The sequence below is a fragment of the Rhinopithecus bieti genome, unplaced genomic scaffold (assembly GCF_001698545.2).
Source record: "Rhinopithecus bieti isolate Rb0 unplaced genomic scaffold, ASM169854v2 scaffold_25530, whole genome shotgun sequence".
Classification (NCBI taxonomy): Eukaryota; Metazoa; Chordata; class Mammalia; order Primates; family Cercopithecidae; genus Rhinopithecus; species Rhinopithecus bieti.
The window spans coordinates 471,142-485,300 of NW_016811646.1; the positions used below are offsets into that span (position 1 = coordinate 471,142).

A 14,159-nucleotide genomic window follows, 5' to 3' on the forward strand; every position below is an offset into this window, starting at 1 on the left:
TGCAGCCTCAACCTTCCAGGCTCAAGTGATCTTCCTGCCTCAGCCTCCCATGTATCTGGGACCACAGGTATGCACCACTGCTCCTGGCTAATTCTTTAATTTTTTTAGAGATGAGGGTCTCACTTTGTTGCCCAGGCTGGTCTCAAACCCCTAGGCTCAAGCAATCCTCCTGCCTCGGACTCCCAAAGTGCTGGGATTACAGGTGTGAGTCTCCATGCCCAGCCATGATTGTCATTTTGATGAATTACTGGAAGAAGGTGGTTCCAGATGAATGAGTTTTATTTTTTATCCATGGCAGATTAAACTACTTACCAAAATATATATGTGTGTGCATGTGTATGTGTCTGTGTATTCCATGGGAACAATTCCCAAATCTTGTGAGTTTCTGTTATGGTCCTCTAGGACAGGTCTAGAGCCTTACATGAAGCTTGGAGGCAGGGGAATGAGCTATTTTTAAATATGGGAAATGTGTCATAAAATTCAGCAGTTTCATTCAAAAGTGACCGGCATCTTCTATGTGCCAGTTAGTGTTTCAGGCATTGAGGACACTGCAGTGAACAAAACAAACAAAACTTCCTGCCCTCATGGCACTTGCTTCCTAATGGTAAAGCTGACCTGCCCATAGTCCTGCTTATGGTTTAGATTTGGAGCCACCTGGCACTCAGGTCCTTTGGTAGCTTTGTCCAGGAGCTTGGTATACTAGAAAGTACTTGGTTAGAAGCAGAGGATTATCAGGCATTGGTACTGGTGGTGGTACTGGTGGTTTATCATAACCAAGGTCATGATATTCACTGCACCAGACTATAACAGGGATAAGCTATTAAATTCTGGCAAAGTATTTTCACATCTTTGAAAAGAAAATTAATTATTAGATCAACCCATGGCATTGGGATCTCACGTTCATCTTCTGAACCGACCAGGTGTGGTGGCTTACGCCTGTAATCTTAGCATTTTGGAAGGCCAAGGCAGGCGGCTCACTTGAGGTAGGAGTTCGAGACCAGTCTGACCAACAGGATTAAACCCCGTTTCTACAAGAAATACAAAAATTAGCTGGGCGTGGTGGTGGGCACCTGTAATCCCAGCTATTCCGGGAGGCTGAGGCACAAAAATCGCTTGAACTTGAGAGGCAGAGGTTGCAGTGAGCTGGATCATGCCACTGCACTACAGCCTGGGCAACGGAGTGACTCTATCTCAAAAAAAAAAAAAAAAAAAAAATCTTCTAAACCAACAGAAAATATCATAGCCACAGAAAAAAAGGTTGCAAATCATTATAAGGTTTTCGTCTTTACAAATGGCAATTAAAATTGAAATAAAGAAAATGTCACCATTTATTAAAATGTCTAGATGAGATATAAAAAACTTTTTTTCATTCCTGGAATAAATTTTTACTTACTATGTGCCTATAACTCTACTCTTAAACTGGTTTTTACATGGCCAATAAGACCATGTCAAATCTATCCATATTTCTCACTCGCCTGAGGAAGTATAAAGTTGGCTTGGTCAGATCAAAGTCATGTGGGATCTTATGACAGACAAAGGTCTTCACTGTGTTCATGCTGCACTGAATATATAAAGTTCAAGTCAAAAGGTTTTGAATGATAGCTTAGACTCATGGGACTTCTAAGTAAAAAGGTCACCAATAACAATTATTTTCTATAACTTTTTAAAATGTGAAAACAAAATTGCTGCTAATAAAAACCTATCAGATCAAGAGAAAACCACTACCACAAAAGAAAAGAACTAGTAGCTAGATCCAAAGATGGAAGCCAATTTTGACTTAAAATATTAAATACAAAGCCAGAGATTACATGTGTCCTGCATCTGAAGGATCTCATGTATCAAGATACAAGAAAAATGTTTTTTTACTAATATTCTAAGCCACCTAAGCCCTGTGTATTATTCCTAATTTTATTTTATTTTTTTTTTCTCCAAACAAAACAGGCTTTATTTAGATCACCAAAAATAACATTTTACAGAAAGGGAACCATAACATTACGTAACAAAGTATAGCTGTAAAATTTCAAACAAGAAAGGCAATGCTGGCAGGACATGGTGGCTCACTCCTGTAACCCCAGCACTGTGGAAGGCCGAGGCGAGTGGATCACCTGAGGTCAGGAGTTCAAGACCAGACTGGTCAACATGGCGAAACCCCATCTCTACTAAAAATACAAAAATTAGCTGGACATGGTGGTGCACGCCTGTAATCCCAGCTACTCGGAAGGCTGAGGCAGGCAAATCGCTTGAACTCAAGAGGCAGAGGTTGCAGTGGGCCGAGATCACCCCACTGCACTACAGCCTGGGTGACAGAGAGAGACCTTATCTCAAAAAAAATTTTGTCAGAGAGGGAACCATTAGAAGCAAACATGTAGCTGCGAATTTTCTTTTGCCATCAATATCGAGTCCCTCTAAAATATTTTGAGCCTACTTTGCGGTTTCCAAGTACAAACTAAACCTTGTTGGACAGAGTTGCTCAGTTTCATCAAAAGAATGAAACCAATTTGCAAAAAAAAAAAAAAAAACTTTGGTTAATGCTAACAAATAATGAAGCAATGTGTTTCTTGCCTAGTTTTATCTGGGACCTATCTGATCTCCAGTATCTGAACTGTAAGATGAAAAATGCTCTTGTGATCTAATAAACTAACAATTCTGTTTATGCATTGATCATATTTACCTGTTTTTCTCCATTTTGGACAAGCCATTTGCAAAATTCTTCAGTGGTGCTCAGTGTTCCAAAATCCTCTGAGCCCAGTGTTGCTCGATATGCATTGATACTTTTTATGAAATATGTCTCAACAGCATCTGGAAAAATGGAAACAATTATTTAAGGCAAGCTGCTAACCTTTACAAATGTCTAATATCAGCTTTGGCTCAACTGACATTTTCATGTGTAAAGTCCATGCTTGTTCTCAAGCCAGGTCTCATAAGGACTCTTTAAAAGTCTAAGATTTTGTTTGTTTGTTTGTTTGTTTGAGATGGAGTCTCACTCTGTTGCCAGGCTGGAGTGCGGTGGTGCAACCTGGCTCACTGTAACCTCTGCCTCCCGGGTTCAAGCGATTCTCTTGTCTCAGCCTCCCGAGTAGCTGGAACTACAGGTGCGTGCCACCACGCCCAGCTAATTTTTGTATTTTCAGTAGAGATGGGGTTTCACCATGTTGGCCAGGACAGTCTCAATCTCTTGACCTCATGATCCGTCCACCTCGGCCTCCCAAAGTGCTGGGATCACAGGTGTGAGCCACCGTGCCCAGCCCTAAAATTTGATTTAATGGCATCAGATGATGTTTTGGTTTTTATTCTCCTTATAAAATCCATGGAATTTTTTGTAGCAAAAAAGAAAGCTTCTGTCTGAATAGCCTTATTATGCTAATATTACAAATAACTACCATATTAAACTCCCAGGTATACTGCAAGACTATATTTTTAGCTAAATAAAACTCTGATAGTGAGTAATGTTTACTGAAGTTCCTGTTTGGGGCGTTGGGAGGGAGTAAGTTGTGATTTTATAAGTATTTTAAATATATAGTTGTTATGGCTTGAAAATTTAATTTTAATGCTGTGTCTTTCCAAACATAACACATGTTTATATCAATCTAGAAAATACATAGAAACAATGGGAAAATTTTGCCAATACCAACTTTTCTTGTGTGTAAACTTATGGAGTACAAGTACAATTCTGTAACATGTATAATTTGCATAGTAGTCACAGCTTTTAGGGTATCCATCACCCAAATAACGTACATTGTACTCATTAATTTCTCATCATCCACCCCCCCCCCCCCATCACACTCTTATGAGTCTCCATTATCTATCACTGCACTAAGCCCAAGTGCACACATTTTTTAGCACCCATTTATGAGTGAGAAACTTGATACTTGACTTTCTGTGTCTGGCTTGTTTCACTTAAGATATTGACTTTCAGTTCCATCCATTTTGCTGCAAAAGACATGATTTCATTCTTTTATGACTGAATAGTATTCTACTGTGTATTTATACCACATTTTCTTTATCCAGTCATCCACTGATGAATACTTAGATTTATTCTGTTATCTTTGCTATTGTGAATAGTGCTGCGATAAACATACAAGTGCAGGAATCTTTTGATACATACCTTTCTTTTCTTTTGGGTAGATGCCTATTAGTGGGATTCCTGGATCAAATGGTCGTTCTATTTTAGTTCTTTGAGAAATCTCCATATTGTTTTCTATAGAGGTTGTACTAATTTACATTCCCACCAACAGTGTAGAGAGTTCCCTTTTCTCTGCACCCTCACCAACATCTGTTTTTTGTTGTTTTGTCTTTTCGTAACAGCCACTGTGACTAGGGTAAGATGATTCTCATCTATACTGTCTTGATTGCTGTGGTTTTTTAAGTAAGTCTTGAAGTTGGGTAGTGTCAGTCCTCCAACTTTGTTCTTCAATGTTGTTGGTTATTCTGGCCTCTCCATGTAAACTTCAGAATCAATTTGCTAATATCCAAAAAATAACTTGCTGAGATTATTATTGGAATTGAGTTGAATCGATAAATAAAGTTGGAAGAACTGACATCTTGACTACTGAGTCTTCTTATCTATGAACATGGAATAGATATTAAATAAAGATATCTCAGTTTACTTTAGTTCTTTGATTTCTGTTTTTTTCTTTTGAGATGGGGCTCACTGGTTTGCCCAGGCTGGTCTCAAGCTCCTGATCTCAAGCAATTCTCCTACCTCAGCCTCCCAAGTAGCTAGGACTACAGGAACACACCACAATACCTGGCTAGTTCTTTGATTTCTTGCATCAGAGTTTTGTTGTTTTCCTCACATATATTTCACAAATATTTTGCTAGATTTATACCTAATTTTTTCATTTCTTGGAGTGCTAATGTCAATGGTATTGTTTTAAATTTTAAATTTTACTTATTCATTGTTGGTATATAGGAAAGTATTGACTTCTGCATATTAAACTAGTATCCTAAATCTTTTCTATAATCACTTATTAATTCCAGATTTTTTGTTGATTCTTTCAAATTTTCTAATCAATGTCATCTGCAAATAAAAGTTATATTTCTTCCTTCACAAATATTATAGTATAGTTATTTCATTTTCTTCTCTTATTCCATTAGCTAGGTCTTCCATTATGATGCTGAAAAGGAGTGGTGAGAGGAAACTGCCTTGTTCCCAGTCTTAATAGAAAAGCTTCTAGTTTTTCACCATTAAGAATAATGGTGTTGAGCGGGCACAGTGGATCACACCTGTAATCCTAGCACTTTGGGAGGCCGAGGTGGGTGGATCACCTGAAGTCAGGAGTTTGAGACCAGCCTGGCCAACATGGCGAAACCCCATCTCTACTAAAAATACAAAAATTAGCCAGGCATGGTGGGGGGTGCCTGTAATCCCCACTACTCAGGAAGCTGAGGCAGGAGAATCACTTGAACCCAGAAGGCAGAGGTTGCAGTGAGCTGAGATCACACCATTGCACTCCAGCCTGAGTGACAAAAGTGAAACTCTGTCTCAAAAAACAAAAAAAAAAAGAACAGTGGTGTTAGGTGCAGGTTTTGTAGTAGATGTGACTTATCAGGCTGAGGAAATCCCCCTGTATTCCTAGTTTGCGGAGAGTTTTTATCATAAATGAGTGTTGGATTCTTCCAAATGCTCTTTCTGCATCTATTGATATGATCATGCAATTTTTCTTCTTTAGCGTGTTGGTGTGATGCATTGATTGATTTTCAAATGCTGGACTGGCCTTGCATACCTGGGATAAATCCCAATTGGCTGTAGTGTACAATTTTTTTTACGCATTGATGGATCCAACTTGCTAATGTTAAGGATTTTTGCCTCTATATTCATGAGATGTATTGATCTGCAGTTTTCTTTTTTTTTTTAATCTTGATAATTTTTTTTAAATTATACTTTAAGTTCTGGGGTACATGTGCAGAATGTGCAGATTTGTTACTAGGTATACGTGTGCCATGGTGGTATGCTGCACCCATCAACCCGTCATCTACATTAGGTATTTCTCCTAATGCTACCCCTCCCCTAGCCCCTGACAGGCCCCAATGTGTGATGTTCCCCTCCCTGCGTTCCTGTGTTCTCACTGATCTATAATTTTCTTTTAATATCTTTGTCTAATTTTGGAATTAGGGTAATGTTGGCTTCATAGATTGACTTAAAAATAGTTACTCTGCTTCTATCTTTTGGAAGAGATTGTCAAGAATTTGTTATATGTTTGGTAGAATTCACTAGTGAACCCACATGGGATGGTTATTAATTATTGATTCAATTTCTTTAATAGAAATGGATCTGTTCAAATGGCTTAGTTTTTCTTATGTGAGTTTTGGCAGAATGTATCTTTCATGAGAGATTGACCTATTTCATCTAGGTTATTGAATTTGTGAGCCTAGAGGTTTTCATAATATTCCTTTATTGTACTATTAATGTCCATTGGATCTGTAGTGATGTCTCTTGTTTCATTTCTCATAATAGTAATTTGTGTCCTGTCTTTTTTCCTCAGCCTGGCTAGAGGTTTATCAATTTCATTGATCTATTGAAAGAATCAACATTCAGTTTTGTTTTCTTCATTGACTTCCTGTTTTTAATTTCATTGATTTCTACTGTAATTTTTATTACTTTTTTCTTCTTACTTTGGAATTAATTTGCTCTTCTTTTTCTAGCTTCCTGAGGCAGAAACTTAGATTATTGATTTTATATCTCTTTTCCAATATACAAATTCAATGCTACAAATATCCCTCTAAGCACTATTTTTGCTGCATTCCACAAATTTTACATTGTTTTCGTTTTCAAAAAAAATCTTAATTCAAAACATTTTAAAGTTTCTCTTGAGATTTCTTTTTATCCCACACATATGTGTTGTTTAATCTCCAAGTATTTTGGGATTTTCCAGGTATCTTTCTGTTATTGATTTCTAGTTTAATTCCACTGTGGTCTGAGAGCAGACATTGTACATTTTCTATTCTTCTAAATTTGTCAGGGTGTGTTTCATGGCCCAGCATGTTGTCTATCATGGTGAATGTTCCATGTGAGCTTGGGAAGAATGTGCACTCTGCTATCGTTTGGATAGAGTAGTCAATAGATGCTAATTGTATTAAGTTGATTGATGGTGCCATTGAATTTGATTATGTCCTTAACTGATTTTCTGCCTGTGTGTTTGTCCATTTCTGATACAAGGGTATGATGGCTAATACTGAGTGTCTTGATTGGACTGAAGGATGCAAAGTATTGATCCTGGTTGTGTCTGTGAGGGTATTGCCAAAGGAGTCAGTGGGCTGGGAGAGGCAGACCCACCCTTAATCTGGGTGGGTACAATCTAATCAGCTGCCACTATGACTAGGATAAAAGCAAGCAGAAGAATGTGAAAAGATTAGACTGGCTTAGCCTCCCAGCCTACATTTTTCTCTCATGCTGGATGCTTCCTACCCTCAGACATCAGACTTTGGGACTTAGACTGGCTTCCTTGCTCCTCAGCTTGCAGATGGCCTATTGTGGGACCTTGTGATCCTGTGAGTTTAATACTCCTTAATAAACTCCCCTTTATATATACATATCTATGCTATTAGTTCTGTCCCTCTAGAGAACCCTAATACAAGGGGTGTTCAAGAGTACAACTATGATAGTGAATTCATCTATTTCTTCTTACAGTGCCATCATTTTTTCCTCAAATATTTTGAAACTCATGTTAGGCATGTACACATTAAGGATTGTATGTCTTCTTGGAGAACTGACCCCTTTATCATATGTAATGCCCCTCTTTATCCCTGATAACTTTCCTTGCACTAAGTTTGTTCTGGCTGAAACTAATATGGCTACTCTTGCATTCTTTTGATTAATGTTAGTATAGTGTATCTGTCTCCATCCATTTCCTTTTAATCTATGTGTGTCTTTATATTTAGAGTGGATTTATTGTAGACAGCATATAGTTGGGCCTTGTTTTTTGATCGCTCTGAAAATCTTTCTTTTTTTTTTTTTTTTTTTTTNTTATGACTGAATAGTATTCTACTGTGTATTTATACCACATTTTCTTTATCCAGTCATCCACTGATGAATACTTAGATTTATTCTGTTATCTTTGCTATTGTGAATAGTGCTGCGATAAACATACAAGTGCAGGAATCTTTTTGATACATACCTTTCTTTTCTTTTGGGTAGATGCCTATTAGTGGGATTCCTGGATCAAATGGTCGTTCTATTTTTAGTTCTTTGAGAAATCTCCATATTGTTTTCTATAGAGGTTGTACTAATTTACATTCCCACCAACAGTGTAGAGAGTTCCCTTTTCTCTGCACCCTCACCAACATCTGTTTTTTGTTGTTTTGTCTTTTTCGTAACAGCCACTGTGACTAGGGTAAGATGATTCTCATCTATACTGTCTTGATTGCTGTGGTTTTTTAAGTAAGTCTTGAAGTTGGGTAGTGTCAGTCCTCCAACTTTGTTCTTCAATGTTGTTGGTTATTCTGGCCTCTCCATGTAAACTTCAGAATCAATTTGCTAATATCCAAAAAATAACTTGCTGAGATTATTATTGGAATTGAGTTGAATCGATAAATAAAGTTGGAAGAACTGACATCTTGACTACTGAGTCTTCTTATCTATGAACATGGAATAGATATTAAATAAAGATATCTCAGTTTACTTTAGTTCTTTGATTTCTGTTTTTTTCTTTTTGAGATGGGGCTCACTGGTTTGCCCAGGCTGGTCTCAAGCTCCTGATCTCAAGCAATTCTCCTACCTCAGCCTCCCAAGTAGCTAGGACTACAGGAACACACCACAATACCTGGCTAGTTCTTTGATTTCTTGCATCAGAGTTTTGTTGTTTTCCTCACATATATTTCACAAATATTTTGCTAGATTTATACCTAATTTTTTCATTTCTTGGAGTGCTAATGTCAATGGTATTGTTTTAAATTTTAAATTTTACTTATTCATTGTTGGTATATAGGAAAGTATTGACTTCTGCATATTAAACTAGTATCCTAAATCTTTTCTATAATCACTTATTAATTCCAGATTTTTTGTTGATTCTTTCAAATTTTCTAATCAATGTCATCTGCAAATAAAAAGTTATATTTCTTCCTTCACAAATATTATAGTATAGTTTTTATTTCATTTTCTTCTCTTATTCCATTAGCTAGGTCTTCCATTATGATGCTGAAAAGGAGTGGTGAGAGGAAACTGCCTTGTTCCCAGTCTTAATAGAAAAGCTTCTAGTTTTCACCATTAAGAATAATGGTGTTGAGCGGGCACAGTGGATCACACCTGTAATCCTAGCACTTTGGGAGGCCGAGGTGGGTGGATCACCTGAAGTCAGGAGTTTGAGACCAGCCTGGCCAACATGGCGAAACCCCATCTCTACTAAAATACAAAATTAGCCAGGCATGGTGGGGGGTGCCTGTAATCCCCACTACTCAGGAAGCTGAGGCAGGAGAATCACTTGAACCCAGAAGGCAGAGGTTGCAGTGAGCTGAGATCACACCATTGCACTCCAGCCTGAGTGACAAAAGTGAAACTCTGTCTCAAAAAACAAAAAAAAAAAGAACAGTGGTGTTAGGTGCAGGTTTTGTAGTAGATGTGACTTATCAGGCTGAGGAAATCCCCTGTATTCCTAGTTTGCGGAGAGTTTTATCATAAATGAGTGTTGGATTCTTCCAAATGCTCTTTCTGCATCTATTGATATGATCATGCAATTTTCTTCTTTAGCGTGTTGGTGTGATGCATTGATTGATTTTCAAATGCTGGACTGGCCTTGCATACCTGGGATAAATCCCAATTGGCTGTAGTGTACAATTTTTTTTACGCATTGATGGATCCAACTTGCTAATGTTAAGGATTTTGCCTCTATATTCATGAGATGTATTGATCTGCAGTTTTCTTTTTTTTTTTAATCTTGATAATTTTTTTTAAATTATACTTTAAGTTCTGGGGTACATGTGCAGAATGTGCAGATTTGTTACTAGGTATACGTGTGCCATGGTGGTATGCTGCACCCATCAACCCGTCATCTACATTAGGTATTTCTCCTAATGCTACCCCTCCCCTAGCCCCTGACAGGCCCCAATGTGTGATGTTCCCCTCCCTGCGTTCCTGTGTTCTCACTGATCTATAATTTTCTTTTAATATCTTTGTCTAATTTTGGAATTAGGGTAATGTTGGCTTCATAGATTGACTTAAAATAGTTACTCTGCTTCTATCTTTTGGAAGAGATTGTCAAGAATTTGTTATATGTTTGGTAGAATTCACTAGTGAACCCACATGGGATGGTTATTAATTATTGATTCAATTTCTTTAATAGAAATGGATCTGTTCAAATGGCTTAGTTTTCTTATGTGAGTTTTGGCAGAATGTATCTTTCATGAGAGATTGACCTATTTCATCTAGGTTATTGAATTTGTGAGCCTAGAGGTTTTCATAATATTCCTTTATTGTACTATTAATGTCCATTGGATCTGTAGTGATGTCTCTTGTTTCATTTCTCATAATAGTAATTTGTGTCCTGTCTTTTTTCCTCAGCCTGGCTAGAGGTTTATCAATTTCATTGATCTATTGAAAGAATCAACATTCAGTTTTGTTTTCTTCATTGACTTCCTGTTTTAATTTCATTGATTTCTACTGTAATTTTATTACTTTTTTCTTCTTACTTTGGAATTAATTTGCTCTTCTTTTCTAGCTTCCTGAGGCAGAAACTTAGATTATTGATTTTATATCTCTTTTCCAATATACAAATTCAATGCTACAAATATCCCTCTAAGCACTATTTTGCTGCATTCCACAAATTTTACATTGTTTTCGTTTTCAAAAAAAATCTTAATTCAAAACATTTTAAAGTTTCTCTTGAGATTTCTTTTATCCCACACATATGTGTTGTTTAATCTCCAAGTATTTTGGGATTTTCCAGGTATCTTTCTGTTATTGATTTCTAGTTTAATTCCACTGTGGTCTGAGAGCAGACATTGTACATTTTCTATTCTTCTAAATTTGTCAGGGTGTGTTTCATGGCCCAGCATGTTGTCTATCATGGTGAATGTTCCATGTGAGCTTGGGAAGAATGTGCACTCTGCTATCGTTTGGATAGAGTAGTCAATAGATGCTAATTGTATTAAGTTGATTGATGGTGCCATTGAATTTGATTATGTCCTTAACTGATTTTCTGCCTGTGTGTTTGTCCATTTCTGATACAAGGGTATGATGGCTAATACTGAGTGTCTTGATTGGACTGAAGGATGCAAAGTATTGATCCTGGTTGTGTCTGTGAGGGTATTGCCAAAGGAGTCAGTGGGCTGGGAGAGGCAGACCCACCCTTAATCTGGGTGGGTACAATCTAATCAGCTGCCACTATGACTAGGATAAAAGCAAGCAGAAGAATGTGAAAAGATTAGACTGGCTTAGCCTCCCAGCCTACATTTTCTCTCATGCTGGATGCTTCCTACCCTCAGACATCAGACTTTGGGACTTAGACTGGCTTCCTTGCTCCTCAGCTTGCAGATGGCCTATTGTGGGACCTTGTGATCCTGTGAGTTTAATACTCCTTAATAAACTCCCCTTTATATATACATATCTATGCTATTAGTTCTGTCCCTCTAGAGAACCCTAATACAAGGGGTGTTCAAGAGTACAACTATGATAGTGAATTCATCTATTTCTTCTTACAGTGCCATCATTTTTTCCTCAAATATTTTGAAACTCATGTTAGGCATGTACACATTAAGGATTGTATGTCTTCTTGGAGAACTGACCCCTTTATCATATGTAATGCCCCTCTTTATCCCTGATAACTTTCCTTGCACTAAGTTTGTTCTGGCTGAAACTAATATGGCTACTCTTGCATTCTTTTGATTAATGTTAGTATAGTGTATCTGTCTCCATCCATTTCCTTTTAATCTATGTGTGTCTTTATATTTAGAGTGGATTTATTGTAGACAGCATATAGTTGGGCCTTGTTTTTTGATCGCTCTGAAAATCTTTCTTTTTTTTTTTTTTTTTTTTTTTTTTTTGGTGACGGAGTCTTGCTCTGTCGCCCAGGCTGGAGTGCAGTGGCCGGATATCAGCTCCCTGCAAGCTCCGCTTCCCGGGCTCACGCCATTCTCCTGCCTCAGCCTCCCGAGTAGCTGGGACTACAGGCGCCTGCCACCTCGCCCGGCTAGTTTTTTGTAGTTTTAGTAGAGACAGGGTTTCACCGTGTTAGCCAGGATGGTCTTGATCTCCTGACCTTGTGATCCGCCCGTCTCGGCCTCCCAAAGTGCTGGGATTACAGGCTTGAGCCACCGCGCCCGGCCAAATCTTTCTTTAAATTGGTTTATTTAGACCACTGATGTTTAAAATAATTGTTAATATAGTTGGATTAACATTTACCATATTGTTACTTTTCTATTTGTTATCCTTTTTCTTTGTTTTTGTCTTTTACTCTTTTCCTGCCTTTTGTGGTTTTGCTTTCTAAATTTATTTTTTTATTTTTATTTTTTAGAGACAAGATTTCATTCTGTCTCCTAAGCTGGAGTGCAATGTTGTGATCATAACTCACAGCAGCCTCAAACTCCTGGGCTCAAGCAATCCCCCCACCTCTGCCTCCTAAGTAGCTAGAGTTACAGGCACAAGCCACTGCACCCAGCTCCTTTTGTGGTTAAATTGAGCATTTCATATATTCCAGTTTCTCCTTTTAGCATATCAGTTACACTTTTTTTTTTTTTTTAACTCTTTTTAGTGGTTGCCCTGGAGTTTTCAATACACATTTACAACTATTCCAAGTTCACTTGCAAATAACACTATACAGTACCTTATAATAACAAAATAATCCTAATCCCTGCCTTCTGCTCCTAATCACTGTTGTCATTCATTTACATGAGAATTCATAATTGAATACACTGTTGCTATGATTTTGAACAAACTTATTTGTTAGATTAAGAATAGGAAAATGAGGTTTTATTTTATGATCACATTTCTTCTCCAGTGCACTTCCTTTCCTTATGTGCCTATGGATTTCTGTATCATTTTCCTTTGCTCTGAAGAACTTCTTTTAGCATTTCTTTAAGGAAAGTCATGGTACGGTTCCTGTGGAGATATATTTCCACTCTGGTACATTGTGATTCTCTTTATTTTGCTATCTCTCCAATATGTGGGGCACTGGTTTGCCATGTGACCTCAGTTCTCTATGACAGATCTAAAAGGAGTTAATTTTGCATTTTGCTTTTTACTTGTTTGGATGAAGTGATGACTTCCAAACTCCTGATATACCAGAACAGAAACCAGAAGTTTTTGCTCAGATTTTAGTGCTTATTATTTTTAATCTGGATTTCTGGGGTTCACTCCTGTGAACTTAGTGTTGACCCACTGATCTGGGCAGAGGTTGTGCTTAAATACCTTCAGCCTATTAGTCGCCCATTCTGTCAATTGATCTGCATGTAGACGAAAATGCATTCCAAGCTCTCCCATATTTCAAGTCTTCTTTGGTTGTTACTCTTTATTAGGCTCCCAAGTATCTCCTGCAGATGTATATATAGTTTTGTGGGTATCCAGGGATGTGGGGAGAGCTCATTTAGCCCTTCTGTGGTCTCCCCATTAAAATTTCTGATGCCACTCACACCAACCAACCAGGACAGCAACTTCAGGATAGTGTCAACATGCAGACTTTCCTCTTTTCATTTCCTCCAGAGTTTGCCCCGTTTATCTGATAAACCTGTGGGTTTTTATCCCTTTCATTATATTAAGTCTGCCTCCAATGCCAGCAAAGCTGCCGGTTCTCCTGTGCAGCCCATGGCGATAACATTGCAATTCTCATGGACCTATCTGGGGCAGTGGATGGAAGCAGCCCCAGGCAGGATGGCCACAGATTTTCTCTTTTCTCAAAGCTCCAGCAGTTTTTTCAAAATAAATGCTTTGCAATTTGTTCTCTTTATCTGCTTCCAGCACTATCAAATAGTTGTTTATGATCGTTTTATTCAGTTTGTGTGACTGTATGTGTGGATATGATTTACAGACCTCTTCACAAAGTCAGTGTCTAGTGTCTGTTTACATTTTGATGAAATCTTACTTTGTAGTTTAATGTTTACCTAAATGTAACTATAAACAATAGTATTATTTTGTGTGTCCTAAAATGCAGCTGTTTTCCTTAATACTTTTAAAATTAACCTTGATATCTACAGGTATAGTCCGGTCCTTTTTTAAAAAAAATTTTTTGAGA

The 14,159-nt window shown here is 37.6% G+C and overlaps 1 protein-coding gene across 5 annotated transcripts in view; it reads right to left on the reverse strand.

Moving 5' to 3' along the window:
- TTC23L (tetratricopeptide repeat domain 23 like) overlaps positions 1 to 14,159 on the reverse strand; it is a 65,603-nt gene that overhangs the window by 16,768 nt on the left and 34,676 nt on the right. For all 5 annotated transcript variants that reach the window (XR_001889673.1, XR_001889672.1, XM_017894497.1 and 2 more), the window contains exon 9: positions 2,672 to 2,799. Coding sequence is in view for 3 of the 5 variants with exons in the window: in XM_017894497.1 (XP_017749986.1) it covers positions 2,672 to 2,799 (128 nt within the window). In the remaining 2 variants the exon portion in view is untranslated. The remainder of the gene's footprint in view (positions 1 to 2,671; positions 2,800 to 14,159) is intronic.